Source organism: Phalacrocorax aristotelis, chromosome 8 (assembly GCF_949628215.1).
Source record: "Phalacrocorax aristotelis chromosome 8, bGulAri2.1, whole genome shotgun sequence".
Taxonomy (NCBI): domain Eukaryota; kingdom Metazoa; phylum Chordata; class Aves; order Suliformes; family Phalacrocoracidae; genus Phalacrocorax; species Phalacrocorax aristotelis.
Window position 1 is genome coordinate 23,794,300 of NC_134283.1, and position 21,379 is coordinate 23,815,678.

Sequence of the window (21,379 nt, forward strand, 5' to 3'; positions counted from 1 at the left end):
CCTGTTTACAGCTGCCATGCTCCATCTGAGGACAGCCCTGTGCCTCGTCCTCTCCCAGCATTGCACAGGAGGCTTCTCGCCTGTTCCCAGCAGGCTGCACAGTGCTGCAGAAGTCAGGAGAGGAAGACCTCAGTGGCTGGACATCAGGCAGGTGCTCCTGAGCACCTTTTGCTTTTCCCTGATTCGCTGCAAGGGAGCAGGGATCTGCTGAGACACTCTGCAGCCTCTGTCTTGCTTTATATATTGTGTAATGCATGGTGTAACTGCCTGACAATAAGGGGCACCCTGTGTTATTAACAGCATTGTAATTTCCTGCACTCCTTTCTCCTTTGCAGACAGCATTGTGAAATGTTGTGTTAGAGCTGGAGGGGGCTCTGGTAGGAGAGGAGCTTGTGGAGTTGGCAGTAGACAAGACATTAACCTTTAGTTCTGTAGGCACTGTATTTGGGAAGACTGGGAAGGCACTGCCTGCTGGAGAAGGTCTTGCTGGAGAATCAGTCATATAATCATAGAATCATAGAATGGTTTGGGTTGGAAGGGACCTTTAGAGGCTATCTAGTCCAACCGCCCTGCAGTGAGCAGAGACACCTTCAACTAGGTCATGCTGCTCAGAGCCCTGTCCAACATGGCCTTGAATGTTTCTATGGATGGGGCTTCCACTATCTTTCAGCCCCATGGCCGAGCTGGAACAGCAACCCGTTCCAGCACTTCACCACCCTCATTGTAAAAAAAAAAATAAAATATTCTTCCTTAAATGCAGCCTAAATATACCCTCCTTTAGTTTAAAACCGTTAGCCCCCATACTCTCACAGCAGGCCTTGCTGAAGAGATTGTCCCCATCCTTCCCATAGTCCCCCTTTAAGTACTGAAAGGCTGCAATAAGGTCTCCCTGCAGCCTTCTCTTCTCCAGGATGAACAACCCCAACTCTCTCAGCCTGTCCTCATAGGAGAGGTGCTCCAGTCCTTGGATCATTTTTGTGGACCTGCTCCAACAGTTCCATAGTCCTTCTTGTGCTGAGGATACCAGAGCTGGATGCAGCACTGCAGCTGGGGTCTGAGCGGAGGAGCAGAATCCCCTCCCTTGACCTGCTGGCAACACTTCTTTTGATGCAGCCCAGGATATGGTTGGCTTTCTGGGCTGCAAGCACACATTGCCAACTCATGTCCAACTTTTCACCCACCAGTACCCCCAAGTCCTTCTCTATGGGGCTGCTCTCAATCCCTTCACCTCCAGCCTGTATTGATATGGGGAGTTGTCAGGACCCAGGTGCAGGACCCTGCGCTTGGCCTTGTTGAACCTCATGAGGTTCTCACAGGCCCACCTCTCCAGCTTGTCCAGGTCTCTTTGGATGACATCCTGTTCTTCTGGCAGGTCAACTGCACAGCTCAGCTTGGTGTCACCTGCAGACTTGCTGAGGGTGCACACAAATCACTCTCTATGTCATTAATGAAGATATTAAACAGCACTGGTCCCAGTATGGACCCCTGAGGGACACCTCTTGTCACCAGTCTCTATTTGGACATCGAGGCATTGACCAGAAGAGAATGTCTTGCTGAGCCCCAGTCCCTGAGGAGATGAATGCAGGCCCATGAGGGAGGGGGAGCATGGAAATTATGGAGCTCACAGTTCTTTTTATCACTGTCTTGTTTTTGCTGAGCTCTTGCACCTTCTTGCTGCAGATCTGTGACTGTTTGGGGTGCTGAGGTGTGCCCTGACTCAGTGAGGCTCTGGGTGAAGACAGCAATGGATACACCTAGAAAAGCAAGATGAAACCTTTAGTCTAGCATCTGCAGACAGCTCTGCCCCCCCGCCTCCCCCAGCTGATGTGCTGAGGTTACAGTTAAAATTGACTCATTCTTGTGTCCCAGCCCAGGAAACCCAACCTGGGCCCTGAGAGCTTGATGAGGCTTGTGTTAACAATCTTCCTGGTTTTGCTGCTCTCCTAATTGGGATGTAGAAAATTATCCTAACTGAGTAGAGAATCCAACTTGCTAAGGGCAACCTAGGTAAGGCTTGTACTTATGCACAGTACTCATGGAGCAGGATAGACAGTCACGCTTGGTGCCTTGGTGTTTGCACTTCACAGAATCACAGAATCACGGAATCACAGAATCACAGGTTGGAAGGGACCTCGGGATTCACCTAGTCCAACCTTTCTAGGAAGAGCGCAGTCTCGACAAGATGGCCCAGCACCCTGTCCAGCCATCTCTTGAAAGTGTCCAATGTGGCTGAGTCAGCCACTTCCCTGGGGAGATTATTCCGATGGTTGACTGTAATAACTGTGAAAAATTTTCTTCTCATGTCCAATCAGAATCTCCCCAAGAGCAACTTGTGTCCATTCCTCCTTGTCCTCTCCATGTGACTCCTTGTGAAAAGGGAGTCTCCATCTTCTCTGTAGCTACCCGTTAAGTACTGGTACACGGTGATGAGATCCCCTCTTAAGCCTCCTTTTCTCAAGGCTGAACAAACCTAGTTCTCCCAGCCTATCCTCATATGGCAGGCTTCCCAGTACTTTGATCATCTTGGTGGCCCTTCTCTGGACCCCTTCCAGACTGTCCACATCTTTTTTTTGTAGAGGGGACCAGAACTGTACCCAGTACTCCAGGTGTGGCCTGACAAGCGCTGAGTAGAGTGGGATAATGACTTCTTTATCTCTGCTGGCGATGCCCTTTTTGATGCAACCCAGTATCCTGTTGGCCTTTTTGGCTGCAGCAGCACACTGTTCACTCATGTTGAGCTTTCTGTCCACCAGGACCCTCAGGTCCCTTTCCACAGAGCTGCTCTCCAGCCAAGTAGATCCCAGTCTGTGCTGCACTCCCAGATTATGTTTTCCCAGGTGCAAGACCTTACACTTGTCCTTGTTGAACTACATGAGGTTCTTGTTGGCCCAGTCTTCCAGCCTATCCAGATCTTCCTGCAGAGCAGCTCTCCCTTCTGGAGTGTCTACTTCCCCACTCAATTTGGTGTCATCCGCAAACTTCATCAGGCTACACTTGATGCCATTATCCAGATCACTCATAAGGATATTGAATAACATTGGGCCCAATATTGATCCCTGGGGGACTCCACTCATGACAGGTTGCCAGTCTGAGAAAGAGCTATTTACCACCACCCTTTGGGTGCGGCCTGTCAGCCAGTTCCCCACTCACTGCACAGACCACCTGTCTAGGCCATAACGCATTAATTTCTCCAGGAGGAGGCCATGGATGACTGTATCAAAGGCCTTGGAGAAGTCCAGGTAGACAATGTCCACTGCCTGCCCCATGTCAACCAAGCCAGTCACTTTGTCATAGAAGGCCACCAGGTTTGTCAAGCATGATCTGCCTTTAGTGAAGCCATGTTGGCTTTTCCCAATCATGTGCTTCATTTGACTTGCGATGGCCCCCAGGAGGATTCGTTCCATAACTTCCCCAGGGATTGAAGTAAGGCTGATGGGCCTATAGTTACCTGGATCCTCCCTAGAGCCTTTCTTGTAGATAGGGGTAACATTTGCCTTCCTCCAGTCTACTGATGGTGGGTCTATGTTTGGATCAATCGACAATTTCGTTCCCAAAGCCTGGGACCCAACAGTGTTGGTAAAGACAGAGGTGAAGAAAGTGTTGAGGATCTCTGCCTTTTCAGCATCGTTGGTGACTGACTCTCCTATTCTGTTTAACAGTGGGCCTGTGTTTTCCTTCTTTTTCTGCTGTGGTTGATGTACTTGAAGAAACCTTTCTTGTTATTTTTGACATCTATGGCCAGTTTCAATTCAATCTGGGCTTTTCTTTTCTAACTGCAACTCTGCATGTTCTGGCAATTCCCTTGTCACTGTCAACGATAATCCTCCACTTCTCCATCTCTGGTATGCTTCTCTTTTGGATTTGAGTAGACCCAGGAGGTCATGGCTGAGCCAAGGGGGCCTCTTGCTCTGCTTACTTCCCTTTCCTTTATAGAGGATAAACTGGTTTTGTGCTTCCAAGAGAGAGTTCTTGAAGAACTCCCAGCACTCACTAGCTCCTTTGTCTTCCATGGAAGTGTCCCACGGGATCCCTCCCAACTGATCCCTGAGTGAGCTGAAGTTTGCTCTTCTAAAATCCAGAACCATTGTCTTAGAGGTGACCTTCAGCACACTCAGCAGGATCCCGAACTCCACAACATTGTGGTCACTGCAGCCAAGGCTATCACTAACCGAGATATTACGAAGCAGGCTTTCTCAGCTTGTGAATAGCAAGTCCAGCAGTGCCTCATTCCTGGTTGGCACATCTAACATTTGTATCAGGAAACACGTCCTCCATGCATTCCAGGAACTTGGTGGATGACATGCGAGCTGCCGTATTGTTCTTCCAGCAGATGTCTGGGTAGTTGAAGTCATCCATCAGGACCAGGTTCTGTTGGCCAGAAGCTTGCTTTAGTGCTCCAAGTATCACTTCATCGGCACTGTCATCGTTGTTAGGAATTTGGTAGCAGATACCCACTGTGAGGTCCTGCTTGGAGATGACCCCTCTGACTTTAACCCAGAGGCATTTGACAGAGCAGTTGCAATCACCATAGTTGACTTTGATACATTTGAGGTTTTCCTTGATGTAGAGTGCGACTCCTCCACCTCTTCTACCCTGCCTGTCCTTACAAAAGAGCCCGTAACTGTCCATTGCGATCCCCCAGTCATTTGAGTTGTCCCACCATGTTTCAGTTACTCCTATGATGTTGTACCCTTCTGAGTGAGCAGGGAGCTCCAGTTCCTCCTGATGTTTCCTAGACTGCGTGCATTTGTATACATACACTTGAGGTGATTACTCTTCTGTTTCACATCTTGGGAGACAGCTAAGGAACATTTGTCACTGCACTGGTTGGCCTGACTTACTCCCCTGTTGGATGTGCTGGCATGAGCATTTCTGCAATGGATCCCACCCTTCAGTTTAAAGCCCGCCTCACCAAGTTAGCCAGCCTACTGCTAAAGATTCCCTTACCCCTTTTGGACAGGTGGATTTCATCCCTCCCTAGCACGTTGTAGTCATTGAAGAACACCCCACTGTCATAAAAGCCAAACCCCTCATGGTGGCACCAGCCACGTAGCCAGGAGTTGATATGCATTATGCGCCTGTTTCTGGCGGCTCCCTTCCCTTGAACTGGCGAACTGGCAGTTTGGCACTTGGGTCACAGCATCTTGGTAAAAGCTTTTGCAGCAGGTCTTGGTCAGGAGAACCTGGGTGCCTACTCCTACTTCTTCTGCTGCTTTCCTGCAGTGGTTTGTTGTGGTTTAGCCCCAGACAGCAACTAAGCACCACCCAGCCACTTGCTTACTGCCCTCCACCCCAGTGGGATGGGGGAGAGAATCGGAAGAGCAAAAGTAAGAGAACTCATGTGTTGAGATAAGAACAGCTTAGCAATTAAAATAAAACAGTAATAGTAGTAATAATAATAACACTAATAATATAATGAAAAGGAAAATAATGAGAGAGAGAGGAAAAACCTGGGGGAGGGGGAAGAAATAAAAAAGCCAAACAACCAACAAGTGATGCAACTGCTCACCACCCATTGACCCATGCTGCCCGTCCCTGAGCTGTGATCACTGCTTTCCCTGGCCAACTCCCCGCAATTAATATGCTGGGCATGACATCGTATGATATGGAATATCCCTTTGGCCAGTTTGGATCAGCTGTCTTGGCTGTGCCTCCTCTCCTCCCAGCTTCTTGTGCACCTGGCAAAGCATGGGAAGCTGGAAAAATCCTTGACTAAGCACTGCTTAGCAACAACTAAAACATCAGTATGTTATCAACATTATTCTCACACTAAATCCAAACCACACTATACCAGCTACAGTAAAGAAAATTAACTCTATCCCAGCCAGAACCATGACAGGTTTCCAGCTGGTGTCCATGCCTGCAGATGGGGCAGGGCAAGGCTAGGGGCATGTAGCAACCCTCCCTACTATGCTGATCATCAGTGGCTCAGTGGTCCTGCCCACCTCACCCATGGCAAGAGGTATGCTGCCAGCTTTGCCCACTCCAGGATCGTTGGTGCTGACGTCTCTGAGATGGGGGGATACCGTGGGGTTCACCTTGTGTCTGATTGGCTTTGTCAGTGCTGGCAGACGTGAGAACTAGAATAGAAATGAAAGGGAAGGAAGCAACAAGTACACATTGTTGCTCAGTCATGAGGTGAGAGAGGAAGACTTGTCTGTGGAGAGAGAGGAACTGAACATCAGAAAGAGCAGGGGAAGAGATGAAGAAGTCCAGAGGACAAAGCAAGAGAGACACAGAGCCTGTCGCTTGTCATTCTTGTGGCTCTTATACCACAAGAATTTCATTTTATGACACTCCGTCAGCAAATATCTTGTTGATGTTGCTGTTTCTCCCTGTGGGTTGGTTTCCAGATGACACCCCAGCTGTGCTTCAGCCAGGAGGTTCCACTGACTGGTGGAGAAAAGCTCCAGCAAAGACCCTTCCCTCCAGGAGATGCCTGTGGCTGGGCTGTTTGTGCCCAGCATGGGGACTTCAGGGGAGACCCACAGTACAAAGAGGTGCAGCCAAGTGTCTAGCAAGTGTCTAGCCAAGTGTCTGTCCCTGGCAGAGATGCCATGGGACTTTGGGAGCACACCCACCATGTAGAGAGGTGCAGGATCAGCCCAGGGGTGCACCAGTGTTCACAAATTCTCAGCATTGCTTGCTTTCTGCAACCCTCCTTTGGTCCTCAACCCAGGAACATCCCTGCGGAGAAGCTCTGCTGTCCTCTTCTGCTCCCCACGCTGTGGTAAAGGCCATGTTGGGACCATGCTTACTGGTGATAGAAGATGGTCCCAGTAGGATACTGCTCCCCAGACTCTGTTTTGGGGAGGGCTGTGATGGTGGGCCCCCATCCTGCATGCTCAATTTGGGCTCCATCATCTCAGAAAACAGGAGGAAAACAGGGATGGGAGGATGGGGGCAGAAGAAATGGGAGGAGGTGGGTGGTGAAGGGTGGTCATGTAACTCAGGGACCTGGGGGTGCTGCATTTGGAGAAGGGACAATGTCAGGTCCAGCTTCAAAATGGGGCAGGGGGTGATTACTGGAAATACTGACAGGAAACTAAAGGGGAGGAAATGGCAGGTGGGAGCATGTTTTGCTCTGAGCACGAATGAGGAAGAGCGGTGGCAGGCAGCGGAGATCCTGTGGGGAGCAACACAGATTGCACCCACGGAAGATGGGGACAGAGAGGAGACTGTGCCTGCTGCCTGTGCTGCCTGCAGCCCTTTGGCTTCTGGCCTGGACAATGCAGCTCTGGGGAGAAAAGGACATCCCTCCAGCTGGAGGTGGCAGGGGGATGCAGGGGGCCACCTGGAGCATCCCATCCCCAAAGGGCAGGAGCTAGGATCTGGGTGCTCACTGCCAGAGCCAGGTCAGGGATCCTGGCTCCTGCCTGGCTGGGGCTTGTACATCTCACATGTGAGCAACCAGAAAGCTTTGACCAAGCCCAATCCCATGACAAACTGCAGAAGTCTTCGGTGTTTGGGGTCTGGCAGGGTGTGTAGATCCCAACCCAGCCTCAGCTAGCACACTGGATGTGGCGGACATCACCCCATCACCCTGCTGTGATGGCAACATTGCCTTCTCCAAGGGATCCATTCCCTGGTGTAAACCAAAAAGGACTTGGGTGGTGTGGGGAGGCAGCACTGTGGGAAACCCTTTCCCCTGTGCCTGCCCATGCAGGGGACAGGGAACTACTGGGCTGCAACTTAAAATACTGGGAAATAGCCATCAGCGGTGCTCAGATGCATTATTTCGGTCCATCTCAGGGCCAAGAACACATGGCTGGGATGAAACAGCAGGAGGAATCAAACAGCGAAGGGAGGAGAGAAAAATCAGCCTGAAGGGGAAGAGGGGGAAAGCCTGTGAGTGAGCACAGAGGGAACTGCCTGGCTGAGTGGCAAGGAAGCAAGTTTCTGGCAGTGTTGCAGCTTGCCCCAGCTGATCAGTTACCCTCACGCTGCAGGGAGAGACAGGGACCTCCAAGCCAATCCAGACAGGCATCCAGCGTTGTTGCCGCGAGGCTGTCAGGAAGGCAGCATGGAGGTCCGGCTGCCCAGTAGCTTTCCGCTCCTGCTGCTCCTTGCCTGGCTGACTGTCGGTAAGTCCTCCTGTGTGCTTTCTTCTGCTCTGAACTCTTCTGTCTTTGTATATGCCTGCAGGAGGTTTGCGACATGGCTGCTGCTGCTTTTTTTCTCTCCTCTTGCAGCATTTAACCACTGCTTCTGCACCAACACCTCACCATGTGCCTTGCAGAATAGTCTCCCCTGCAATTGCCTTTGCCCAGGCTGCAGACTCTGCCCACAAGGACCCAGTTTCAGGTTCTGGGGCTTTGAACCAGCATCACCTTCAGCAGCAGGGAGAGAAAACAGTTGTGGGGGAAGGAAACAGAGATGCTTACAAGCCTGATGACTGCAAAGGGAGGTCAGCTTCTCATGGAGGATGCAGATATTCCTTAACACAAACCCAACCTGCCATTGTTGTTTTGTTGTTTTTTTCAGCAGGATTTGCTCACCAGATTTCACCCATGGTTGATGTGTCGGTAAGGTTAGATCTCATTTTGCAGTGTCTGTTCCAGACAGGCTCAAACAGCACTGCTGAGGAGGTGAAGTGGTTTAATACCACCCAAAACAATGAAGAAAATCAGAACAAAGGTGATGTGGAGATACAAAACGGTTCGGGTTCTGCCCAGCTTGTCTTCCTCAGTGTGAATGAAACACATACAGGAACGTATCTATGCAAGATGGAGAACAGAAAGAGTATGTCCAAGAACAGACAGACTGAATGCAACAGCCATGGTAAGATACACAAGCCCACCAACACCCACGGGAGCAGAGAGAAAGGACTGAGGAAGGGAGAGGAGAGAGAGAAGAGAGGGAGGACTCTGCTGAGAAGGTGTGAAGTGACTTCAGCTCAGAGGTTCAGGAACAATTCTGAAGTACTCCAGAGTGAGCATTAGGGGATGGGATGAAGCCAGAGAGGCTGTGGGGGATCTACTACATTTTCTTTGTTTCTCTAGGGCTGACCATTTCCCCACCGCTAGCCCCTCAGTTGCACTTCACGCTCCATGAAATGCTGGAGCCTGATCCTGTTGGGTGCCAGAAGATGCTTCTGCCTAGGTTGCAGGAGGTGTCTTCCCCCAGTCCTCCCATTTTCAATCCTTCCTGAGAGAGAGAAATGCTTGTGCACTGCACAGCATTGGGTGGCACTAAACAACATGAAACATTTCAATGTTCAGTGTTGAAGAACATTTAGCAGCCAGATTTGGAAAGGAGCATCAGCTGCTGGAGGAAAGGACAGTTGCTTCACTGTGTCTTTCATGAGTGACACGTGCCAGTGGGTTATGACCCCTGCAAGATCATATATATGACTTATATTTCACTTGTCACTTATATTTTTGTCTCTTCCAGGGACAGCCAGCCAGCCAGAAGAGTCAGTAGTCACTGTGGAGTGTGAGTTCAAGATTTGGTTGGAGAATCTCACAGTACCTGTGAATTGGTACAAACCTGAAGATCAGGAGGCAGGGAAGAAAACCAACCCCAAGGCTCTGAAAGAAAACAGTACTAATCTCACCACACCCAGTGTGTGTGCAGCCAGCACAAGAATCTATGGGTGCAGGGTGTTTGTCACAAGAAAAAACTTGACAGACACTGGAAACAGCACGCAAGGAGCAGTTCCCAGTAAGTGGCACCACTTCCATTTTCACGGGGGTGATGACCAGGCAGAGAAGGATGCTACAAATGAATGCTCCCCCCCAGTCCCCCCATGCGCCATTTCCCCTGAAAGCATCCCAGGCAATGGAGGAGGAGACCCAGAGCACGGCGCTTTTGGCAGATGCATCCCACCACAGAGTTGTTTGGCCATTGACTCCTTGAAATAGGACCTGCCACACCCTCCAGCTGCAGCATGTCAGCCAAATGCTGAGGTGGCTGGAGCTGTGGTGGCAGGAGTGTGAGAGCCGGGGCTGTGAGATCCAGGTCCCTGCCCAAAAGCAGAGTGGGGAGCTGGGTGCCCTCTGCCTCTGGGCAATCTCTCACTCATGTCTTCCAGGCAGTAGCCCTGGGAAATGTCAGACCAAGATTAACAAGGAGACTGGGACAGGTGAGTCCCCATAGCCCCATGGCTGCAAGGGTTGGGGGGAGGAGGGGTCCTCAGGGACAAAGAGGAGCAGCAAGGAGGGAAACACATCTTGATGTTTTCCTGTGAGTGGGTGGGAGCTGTTGGCAAACTGGGGTAGGCACCAGTGGATCAGAGGCTGTGATGCTGGGAAGGTGCTCTGATACTCTGGCCACTCTCCTGGCTGAGTTCAAACGAGTTTTTGGAGACTGTTCCATACAGGGTTTTGTCAGCACCCCAGGGCTGTAGGGGATATGGGTGTTTCAGAGTCTGGAAGCTCAATTTTGGAAAAGAACTGACCCCCCCAAAAAAAGGTGATTGCAGCATGCATCACTGTATGGTGGGATGGCAGCTCACGAGTGCCTCTGTGATTGTGTGTGCAGGATTCAACTGCCTCCTGTGTATCATCTTCGGCTTAGCGGTCGGGACGCTTCTTTACATACCGATAATTGGCCTTCTGCTGTGGCAGTGCAGAAGGAACAGAAAAGGTAAGGCTGAACCCGTGCCAAGCCTCTGTCTCCTGAGGGAGCTGGTTGGCATCTCCACCTTACCTGGTGGTCTGGACAAGCCCAGTCTTGGGAGATGCCCATCTTTGATATCCTACTGTTCCTGCTCACTCGGTGCTCCCTGCGTGAAACTGTCCTGGACAAGCTGTCCCAGTGTGGGGAGAAGGTTCACCCCCTCCCTTTCCTCTGGCCAGTTGCTGGTGAGAACCTGGTTATGGCACAAGCCATGGTGCAGGTGAGACAGGCCTTGCATATCACCTCATTTCCAGAAGTGTCCAACTCAGAGCTCTTCTCCAGCACCTCCAAGGGCTCTTAAATCCTTGCCTCCTGCCCCTTGGCCATCTTCAGAGCCAGCCAGCTGCAGAGCCCCATCCTCTCCTGCAACAAAAGCAGGACCAATGCAGATGTTTTCTTCATGTGAAATAACAATCATTATAATTATTTTAACTACTATTTAAACTATGTTTGCTTTTTCAGGAGAGTTCACAAGCAGGCAAATGACAGAGGGGAATCAGCTCAGCATGGTAAGCCAGGGAGGGCTTCGCATGTGTCACTCCCTTCTCCCTGTTAAAAAATCACTGGCTGCTGAATACCCATTTAAAGGATTTCAGAGTAAAATCAGCTTTTCTTTCTAAAAATATGCTCCTAAATACTTACTGATTCCTATTAAATAGGGGCTTATGAGCTTCTGAATAGGTGGCACCTCTGAGCAAGTTGGATAATGTTTGGGCAGTGCAGATAGTTGGGCCAGTGGAAAAATATCAGCAGGGGAGATGCAGAAGGGAAAGCCAGGACTCCACTCATTGCTCTCTCCCTTGCAGGCAGCCCCAGTGACAGGGGCCGAGGACCTGACCTATGCCAACCTGAAGTTTGAAAAGAAGGGGACAAACCCCGCCTCCTCTGACATAATTTACACTGAGATTGCATCATCGCAACAAAAGCAGAGCTGCAGGGATGCCGGTGCTGCCAATGCGGGGGTGGATGTCTCCCCCGAGGGAGAAGGCAAATGAGGAGAAGGGAAGGATGAGCAGCTTGTTGTATGCCTGTCGGGGTCATCATCCCTGAAAACTAGGCATTAGCTCATAGAAAGTGCAATCTTTGTGACCAAAGCCACCTATTTACCCCCAAATGGCTGCACCGCTGGGCTTTATGTTCCCTTGGAAGAAGCCATCTCTCACAGTGAGGACAGGGCTCTTCCATCTGGTTTTTCCCTTGCCTTCCCACAGACCCAAGCACCGCCAAGCCTCAGCAACTCCTTTCACAGTCTCCAGTCACTGCTGGGCTCTTCTAGCAACTTGCTCCGTGTTTCAGTGATGTCACCATGCGCTGCATGGCAACCATGGTCCAGGAAGCACTTGATGTCCCCTTGGTGCTGGACATGCTGGGTGGGGTGATCATGAAAAGCTCCTGTCAGTGCTGGAAAAGTCCTGGAGCAATTTTCTGGATTTTCTCCGGAGCCAGCACCTGCAGTAACATGGGTTGACCTTGCTCTGGTTCACTCTCTCAAAGCACAAGGAGCAAGGATGGAAAGGCATTGTTTGCTTTGCAGAGGTACAATGCAGGTGCTGCTGCAGTGTTCTGTGTAGATCTGCTTCCTACTGGGAGTGGACAGGTGTCCACATGCATGTAGAGCTTTCCTGTAATTTGGAAAAAAAAAAGAGGAAAATAAAAAGCAATGGTTTTGCCCTCAGTGTTTCCAGTTTTGTACTACTGATGGACCCAGCTGAAGTCCATCAGGAATAGTCACCAAACCCTAGAGGCTCTTTTTTCCCTACTCAGTCCAGTTTCAGAGCAGCTACCTGTGGGAGACATCTCCAAAGCAGTGGCAGTGGAGCTCCCATTGTCCTGGGGACAGAGCTCAGGTCACGCATGGCCAGGAAGACACAGGCAAGGGCTACAGAAAGGGAAAAATTGGGGCGGGGGGCGGAATCCTAAATATATGGGGGGAGCCACCAGTGGAAAAGGGGGTGGGATGTGAGTGTCAAAATGTTGAACTTTGGATGCATCAGGGTTGCTGGGGGATGCTGCCCATGGATGCAGAGCAGAACCAGGCTCAACTGAAGTGTAGGACATCCTTGCCAGCCTCCACCTGGGTACCTGCAACCATGGAGGAGGAGGAAGAGGAGCAGGTAGAGGAGGAGGAAGATCTCTAGTGGTGCCCCAGCTCAGAAAGGGAAGGCCTAAGTTAAATGGGCAGGTATGAAACGCAGCCAAATCTCAGCAGCAGCTCCTGAAGGAGCTGGAAGATGAACTGGATTTTTAAGGAAATGTGCAGGTCTTCTCCTGGCTGCAGAAAGGAAGCAAGATGAAGGAATGAGCAGGATGAGGGAACATCTCACTTCCCATTGCTCCTGGGGGACCGTTTCCAACCTATGTGCCTGGAGGTCCATGCGATTTGGCTTAAAGCAGACACTGCTCATCCATGGCTCCCACCCTATCCTTATGGCAAGGAGACCCAGTGCTCGCACTTGTATGGAACATGAGGGCGGCCATCCCGCACCCTCCTGACATGGGGCTGAAGCAGACGGGGAGGCTGGGGTGGGACAGAAGACCAACAAGGGATTAGCAGGGGTCTGCTGGCCACCTTTTGGTTGACAGCCAGCTGAACATGAGCCAGCAGTGTGCCCAGGTGGCCAAGAAGGCCAACAGCATCCTGGCTTGTATCAAGAATAGTGTGCTCAGCAGGAGCAGGGAAGTTATTGTGCCCCTGTACGTGGCACTGGTGAGGCCACACCTTGAATACTGTGTTTAGTTTTGGGCCCCTCAGTACAAGAAGGATATTGAGGTGCTGGAGCATGTCCAGAGAAGGGCAACAAAGCTGGTGAAGGGTCTAGAGCACAAGTCCTACAAGGAGCAGCTGAGGGAACTGGGGCTTTTTTAGCCTGGGGAAAAGGAGGCTGAGGAGAGACCTTTTTGCTCTTTACAACTACCTGAAAGGAAGTTGTAGTGATGTGGATGTTGGTCTCTTCTCCCAAGTAACAAGCAATAGGATGAGAGGAAATGGCCTCAACTGCCAGGGCTGGGGGTGAAACTGATAGCCCAGCTCAAGTGCATCTGCACTAATGCAGGCAGCACGGGCAGCAAACAGGGCGAGCTGGAAGCCATTGTGCATTGGGGTAATGTGGTTTACCCCAGTCAGCAACTCAGCCCTACACAGCCACTCGCTCACTCCTCCACCAGCAGGATAGGGGAGAGAATTGGAAGGGTAAAAGTAAGAAAACTCGTGGGTTGAGATAGGAAGAGTTTAATAATTAAAATAAAGCAAAAATAATAACAACAACAATAATAATATAATGGAAAGAAAAATAACAAGAGAGAGCGTCAAAACCAGGTGGGAGGGGGGAAAGGGAATAAACAACCAAAACAAACAACATGTGATTCAACCGCTCACCACCCACTGACCCAACACCACCCTGGAGCCACAACCACTCCACCCTGCGCCAATTCCCCCAGTTAATATACTGGTCATGTTGTCATATGATATAGAATATCCCATTGGCCAGTTTGGGTCAGCTGTCTTGGCTGTGGCCCTCACGGCTTCTTGTGCAGGTGGCAGAGCATGGGAAGCTGGAAAGGTCCCTAACTCCTATAGGTGCTACTTAGCAACACTTAGCCACTACTTAAAAACAACTAAAACATCAACTTGGCACTATGCCAGCTACAGGCAAGAAAATTAACTCTATCCCAGCCAAAACCAGCACAGATAACTATGACTCAGTCACCATCACAGAGACATGGTGGGATGACTCTCATGACTGGAGTGCTGCAATGGATGGCTATAAGCTCTTCAGAAGGGATAGGCAAGGAAGGGGAGGCAGTGGTGTGGCTTTATATGTTAGGGAGTGCTTTCATTGCCTAGAGCTTAACGATAGTGATGATAAGGTTGCGTGCTTATGGGTAAGGATGGAAGGCCAACAAGGCAGATATCCTGCTAGGAGTCTGTTATAGACCACCCAACCAGGATGAAGAGACAGATTAAGTGTTCTACAAGCACCTGGTGGAAGTATCACAATGGGTTGCCCTTGTTCTAGTGGGGGACTTTAATATACCAGATGCCTGCTGGAAATATAACACAGCAAAGAAGAAACAGTCTGGGAGGTTCCTGGATTGTGTGGAGGACACTTCCTGACACAGCTAGTAAGTGAGCCTACCTGGACAGGTGCCTCGTTTGACCTGCTGTCAAAGAGAAGGACTGGTGGGACATGGGGCAGTTGGAGGCCGTCTTGGTCTTAGCGACCACGGATATGATTGAGTTTTCAATTCTTGGTGAAGTAAAGAGGGGGGTCAGCAGAACCACTACCATGGCCTTCTGTATGGCAGACTTTGGCTTGTTCAGGGCACTGGTTGGGAGAGTCCCTTAGGAGGAAGTCCTGAAGGGCAAAGGGGTCTGGGAAGGCTGGGCTTTCTTTAAGAAGGAAGTCTTGCAGGCACAGGAGCAGGCTGTCCCCAAGTGCTGCAAGACGAACCAGTGGGGAAGACGACCAGCCAGGTTGAACAGGGAGCTTCTGCTGACGCTTAGCAAAAAAAGGAGAGTCTAACACTTTTGGAGGAAGGGGCAGGCAACTCAAGAAGAGTACAGAGACCTTGTTAGGACTTGCAGAGAGAAAATTAAACAAGCAAAAACCTAGCTCGAACTCAACCTGGCTACTGTTGTAAGGGATAACAAATAATATTTTTACAAATGCATTACCAACAAAAAGAGAACCAAAGAGAATCTCTATCCTTTATTGGATGCGGAAGGGAATGTTGCCACTGAGGATGAGGAAAAGGCCTTCTTTGCCTCAGTCTTTAACCATCAGACCAGTTATCCCAGGGGTATTCAGCCTCCTGAGCTGGAAGGCAGGGACAGGGAGTGGAATAACCCCCATAATCCAGGAGGAAGCAGTTTATGACCTGATGAGCCACCTGGACACTCACAAGTCTATGGGGCCAGATGGGATCCACCCAAGGACACTGAGGGAGCTGGCAGAAGAGCTTGCCAAGCCACTCTCCATCATTTGTCAGCAGTCCTGGTTAACAGGGGAGGTCCCAGAAGACTGGAGGCTTGCTGATGTGACACCTATCTACAAGAAGGGCTGGAAGGAGATCTGGGGAACCACAGGCATGTCAGCCTGACCTTGGTACCAGGGAAGATTATGGAGCAAAACATCTTGAGCAAGTGCAGGACAAACAGGGGATCAGGCCCAGCCAGCATGGGTTTATGAAAGGCAGGTCCTGCCTGAACAACCTGATCTCCTTCTACGACCAGGTGACTCACCTGATGATTGAGGGAAAGGCTGTGGATGTTATCTACCTGGACTTTAGCAAAGCCTTTGACACTGTCTCCCACAGCATTCTCCTAAAGAAGCTGGCTGCTCATGGCTTGGATGGGTGTATTCTTCACTGGGTGAAAAACTGGCTGGATGGCCGAGCCCAGAGAGTTGTAGTGAACGGAGCTAAATCCAGTTGGTGGCCGTTCACAAGTGGCGTTCCCCAGGGCTCAGTGTTGGGGCCAGTCTTGTTTAATATCTTTACCAATGATCTGGATGAGGTGATTGAGTGCACCCTCAGTAGGTTTGCAGACGACACCAAGTTGGGTGGGAGTGTTGATCTGCTTGAGGGAAAGAAGGCTCTGCAGAGGGACCTGGACAGGCTGGATCAATAGGCCAAGCACAACTGGGTGAGGTTTAACAAGGCCAAGTAGCAGGTCCTGCGCTTGGGTCACAACAACCCATGCAATGCTACAGGCTTAGGGAGGACTGTCTGGAAAGCTGCCTGGCGGAGAAGGATCTGGGGCTGTTGGTTGACAGCCAGCTGAACATGAGCCAGCAGTGTGCCCAGGTGGCCAAGAAGGCCAACAGCATCCTGGCTTGTATCAGGAATAGTGTGGCCAGCAGAAGTAGGGCAGTGATCGTGCCCCTGTACTGGGCACTGGTGGGGCCACACCTTGAATACTGTGTTTAGTTTTGGGCCCCTCAGAACAAGATGGACACTGAGGTGCTGGAGCATGTCCAGAGAAGGGTGATAAAGTTGGTGAAGAGTCTGGAAAGCAGATCTTATGAGGAGCGGCTGAGGGAGCTGGGGTTTTTTAGTCTGGAGAAGAAGAGGCTGAAGGGAGACCTTATCACTCTCTACAACTACCTGAAAGGTGGTTGTAGCGAGGTGGATGTTGGTCTCTTCTCCCAAGTCACTAGTGGTAGGATGAGAGGAAATGGCCTCAAGCTGCGTCAGGGGAGGTTTAGATTGGATGTTAGGAAAAATTTCTTCACTAAAAGATTGTCAAGCACTGGAACAGGCTGCCCAGTGAAGTGGTTGAGTCACCTGTGACGCCTGGGGACATGGTTTAGTGGTGGACTTGGCAGTGCGAGGTTAACGGTTGGACTTGGTGATCTTAAGGGTCTTTTCCAACCTAAATGATGCTATGATTCTATATAGCCAGGCTGAGTGGCCCTTGGGCTTGCCCAGCACATCCCTTCTCATGTTCCTACAGCATGAAATGGCCAATGTTGTAATTTTAATGAGAAAAGGGTTTAAAAAAAGACAACTTCAGGTAAGAGGGACCGCTCATGACTCCAAGAAGAGCTGAGCAGGACATCCAAGACTTGTATTAAAGGCCTTGGCTACCAGTTATCCTTTCCAGAGGCAAGAGGGGAAGCTTCAGAGGAGGCACATACAGCTGCAGAGATCTTCAGCATCCCACTGGTCAAAAAAGAAGGCCACAAGGAAAGGAAACACACAAAAGACATGAGCAGAATGACATGATCACTAAATGGCAGAGGCAACATTGGAAAGCTAAGGTACAAAATGAGTTAAGACTAACAAGGGCTGCGAAAGGCTTTGCATTTGCTTAACTGCCTTAAATAGAATAGGGAGGAAAAGGAAAAGTTTGACCCATTGCTTCACCAAGAAAGTGTCATTAACTGATGAGGTGGGAAAAGCTGGGATGTTCATAGTGCTGCTTTTACATCGTCCCTTACACCCAGCATTAGTGAGGATCAGATCTGGAATAGCATTTTTAACAAGGAACCAGGAAAGAAGCTGTGAAATAGCTGTGGAGCAGTTACACAAGTGAACAGGAAGTGAAGAAATGCAGCCAGGGCTGCTTAAGAAACTAGTTGAGACAATCTTTCGAGATCTCAGGGGCTTTTGCAAGTGCAGCCAGGAAGGGTGAGAGCAGCATCTTTGTCCATCAGCTATTTTTAAAAAGGTGAAGCAGCTACGGCCAGAGCTGAGCCTCTGAATTTCAGTTCTCAGAAAGATGCTATCACAAGCAGTTAAATAATTGCATGAAGGGATAATAAATGCAATGCCCTTCCTGCCCCAAATATGCACGTACCACCTCTGTAATGGGCAGAGGTACCCATTGTCCTTGTGTGCACTCAAGGCAGGTGGGCGAGATGTCCATGATGGGTTTCCATGCCAGGAGCATGAAGGGTGTCCTTGCTGCATTGCTCGCCACATAGAGGAAGCCTGAGCGAGGCAGAGAAACAGAAGTAAAAGTGCTGCTTCTCCCAGTTTGGGTTTTTTCAGGGCAGAAACATAGCAGCAGGCACATGGGGAGAGTGCAGAGGAGCCACCCAGGCTCTGGAGAAGAGGTGTACCACGGGGTGCAGGCAGGGAGCTCTCTGCAGTTCCCGAGGAGCTGCTGCCTGATGTGGTCCCCAAGATTCGTGCTCACCATGATGGTGCTTTTGGGCAGTGGTGGACCAGTCCTCAGTGCTGCAGCAACTGCCATCCCAGTTCATACATGGACCTCAGCCAAATCTCCTGCAGAAAGGGCTCAGCAGAACACAAGGTCTTGAGCAAAGCTACAGCTGTGCTGGAGCACACAGGAGCCACCTGGCCTCCACCACGCTCCCTGCCCAGTGGAAAAGCAGCAGGAATCCATGTGGGGGAGAACAGGGACATGACCTAGGTTACAGTAAGAAAACATGGAAAGAGGAAAGGGAAAAAGAAAAAACAAGCCAAGGAGCAGAAGCAGAGGAATGAGAAAGAATAGGGATGGGTGAGGGGGGCAGCGGGGGGGTCTGTATTATACTTGGATGGCATGAAAGAGAGTAGGAGAGAAGCCAGCAAAGAGAGAAAACAGAAGAGAATTAGAAAAACAACAGAAAGAGAGAGGTGGAAGGAAGTGGAGCAGAGAAGGAGAGACCAGAAGAGTCGGAAGAATGGCAAGACACTGGGGGAGGAAAACGGCTCAGGCTGAGGAAAAAGAGCAGTTAATTCGTTGGGTGATTAATCATATTTCTGCTGGCAAGTTCATTGGACTTTAATACCTCTGAAGCTCTCAGAGATGTCTGGGCCAGGCACAAGGAGAGGATTTATCCCCACTCTGCAGAGGGCACACGTCCCTCCCTGCCTCGCAGAGCATCTCCTTCTCATCCAGGAGACCACATTTCTCTGGCAATGAAGGTTAGCAGCAGGCATTACATTTATTTAAGAACAAAGTAGCACATGTAAAGCAAGCTGCAAAGGTGCAGAGAAAAGCTTCTAGGTCTTTGCATCGATGTGCCTCTGAAGGCCACCAACACAGCCATGTGTTTTCTTCCCAGCAGGAAGAATTGCAGCTGCTCTAATTCAAGGGGAGGAAAGCAGACATGCACACAGAGCCAGTGCTGAACTCCACAGTTCTTTATGCCTCCCCAAGTCACAGCCATGCAAGGGGATATCCTGGGGTGCGAGTATGGAAGCAGAGGTAGATGCACTGGGGTGTTTCTCCATGAACAGCTCCAGAAAGCGTCTCCTGAACTTGGCCTGCAGCACAAAGGGCTGCATCTTGCAGCCCCCTGGAAAACTGGGGCAATTCGCTCTGTTTCAGTTTTATTGCTGGAGAGGGTTGGAGGAGCCTCCCTCATTATTTTAACATCCCCTCCCCCCTGCCCTTTTTTTGGTTAATTAGATTATTTCTATGTCCCCAAGATGACATTCACCAGGACTGGTTCCAGTGGCGCTGGGAGAACCCGATGGCACAGGATTTCGCTGCATGCTGGGGCCCGCAGAGCTGGCAGGAGAAGGACCAGGCAATCCTGAGCAGGCACAGCCACTGGAGGGAGGCAGTGGAACAGAAAAGCTGGCAAAAACCCCCTTGGACATAGCTGGAGATGGGAAACAGCCTGTCCAGAGCAAACCGGGTAGGAGAGGCACATCCATGCCCCCTGCACCAGGGCCTCTCCCAGTCCCCTGTAACTCCTGTAACCAAAATGATGAAATCAATCAACCAGGGATGTTGTTATATTATGGGAACATGGAGTGTACGAATCAGTGTATCTGTTGATCTGTATTTTAGTCCCTAGGTAATCATTAATGTGAATGAAACAACAGACAACGTGCTTCTGTCAGAAAAAGATGACAATATGTTGTTTTGTGTAGTGGACTGAGAAAACTGGCCAGGACTGCCAAGATTAAGAGCCAAGTAGGCAAAAGGTAATTCCGGCAGGGGGAGAGCGCGACCACCGACTCACGGACCACCGACCCAAGTAATACCACCTACTCAAAAGAGAACAATGGGAAAGGACAACTGAGCCTGCACAATAATTTACAAATGAAGCGAGCAAGTTTGTGCCAATCACCAAAGAGAATAATATTGAATATGTATGGCTAAAATGAATATGTGTATTTTTGATCTATAAATCACATGAGAAGAGTGTGTAAGGTATGCACACTTGGAGGAGCGATGCCCCGTGCATCCAGCGCTGCAATAAAGAACACCTGCCTTTTAACACTACATTGGTGTTACAAGGTTTATTCCCGATTTCAGTGACACTCCTGCCTACAACCTGGTTGCACTCAGTACCTGTGCTCATCACATTAGACAGCTTTCCGTGCTTCTGAAGCTGATAAAAAAACCCATGTCTGTCTTCTTTGTGCTGCTCAGGTGGAAATATGAAGAGGTGAGTGAGGGAATTCCTATGGTAACAGTCCTGGACCAAACCCCATGCCCTGGACCCCTCTTGTCTAGATGTCGCAGCCCCAAGTCCTGTCCTGATGTGGGTGGGATCCCCCAGGCTAGCCCAGTCCCTGGTTTGGAGGAGGAACAACAGGGATGATGAGGCTGCCAACGAGCCCATGGGAAGAGGGATGTGACTCAAAGCCACCAAGAAGGGGATGAGCAGATGCTCGTCTTCACAGTGACCAGTTTTGCATGCCCTGTTTGCCTGCAGTGCCTTAAAACACTCCCGGAAGCAGCGGTGCAGAGAGGATGCTTTCAGGGGTTGATGGATGATACAATCCCTCAAAAGAAATAAAACCTGAATGATGCTTCAAAAACCTTCACACAAAGAGTAAAATATCTCACAAGAAAAAGTGCATGGTAGGAGACATAGGAGCAAGTCCACTACTGGAATGATGGAAGACAGGCAATGGTTGGATCCAGTAAGGTCTCAAGGGGCTGGCCTAAGGGAGCTGGTGCTCGGAGGCCCTGTTCCAATGCACATGCAGCTGCCCAGCTTACTCTGTGCCAGAGTGGTGTGATTTTTAGCCCTTTCTGCTCTCAGCAGCCTTGTTTGAGATGCAAGCATGCAGGTCAGTCCTGCACTCCCCATGGGTTATACCTGGCACTGTGTGTCCAACCCAGGTCGCTTGTCAAGAAGATGGTTTCAGCTGCCTGGAGCAAAGAGCTCAGAGGAACACAGGAACCAGGTAGCTACCGGGCAAAAAACCAGAAAAGCTTGGCTGAAAATGGCTGAAGTTACAGTGACTTAACTCTGCTGCAGGGCCATGTTTAGTTTCTGCTGCAGACCACCATAGAATTGCCGTGATGCACAGCTGGCTCAACAGCACATTGGGACCTGAACTG

At 50.2% G+C, this 21,379-nt stretch overlaps 1 protein-coding gene across 2 annotated transcripts; it reads left to right on the forward strand.

Annotated features, from left to right (window-relative positions):
* The first annotated feature begins 7,828 nt into the window (after positions 1-7,828).
* Positions 7,829-12,294, forward strand: LOC142061207 (uncharacterized). Of its 2 annotated transcripts, none has more exons than XM_075101964.1 (7): positions 7,829-8,084; positions 8,485-8,781; positions 9,394-9,663; positions 10,034-10,084; positions 10,483-10,587; positions 11,083-11,129; positions 11,427-12,294. In XM_075101964.1, the coding sequence occupies exons 1-7, from the start codon at positions 8,024-8,026 to the stop codon at positions 11,613-11,615; spliced, it is 1,020 nt and encodes a 339-aa protein (XP_074958065.1). In that variant the 5' UTR covers positions 7,829-8,023; the 3' UTR covers positions 11,616-12,294. The 2 variants fall into 2 exon arrangements, with proteins under 2 accessions (XP_074958065.1, XP_074958066.1); XM_075101965.1 differs by having other exon boundaries at positions 7,861-8,084; positions 8,488-8,781.
* The last annotated feature ends 9,085 nt before the right edge of the window (positions 12,295-21,379 follow it).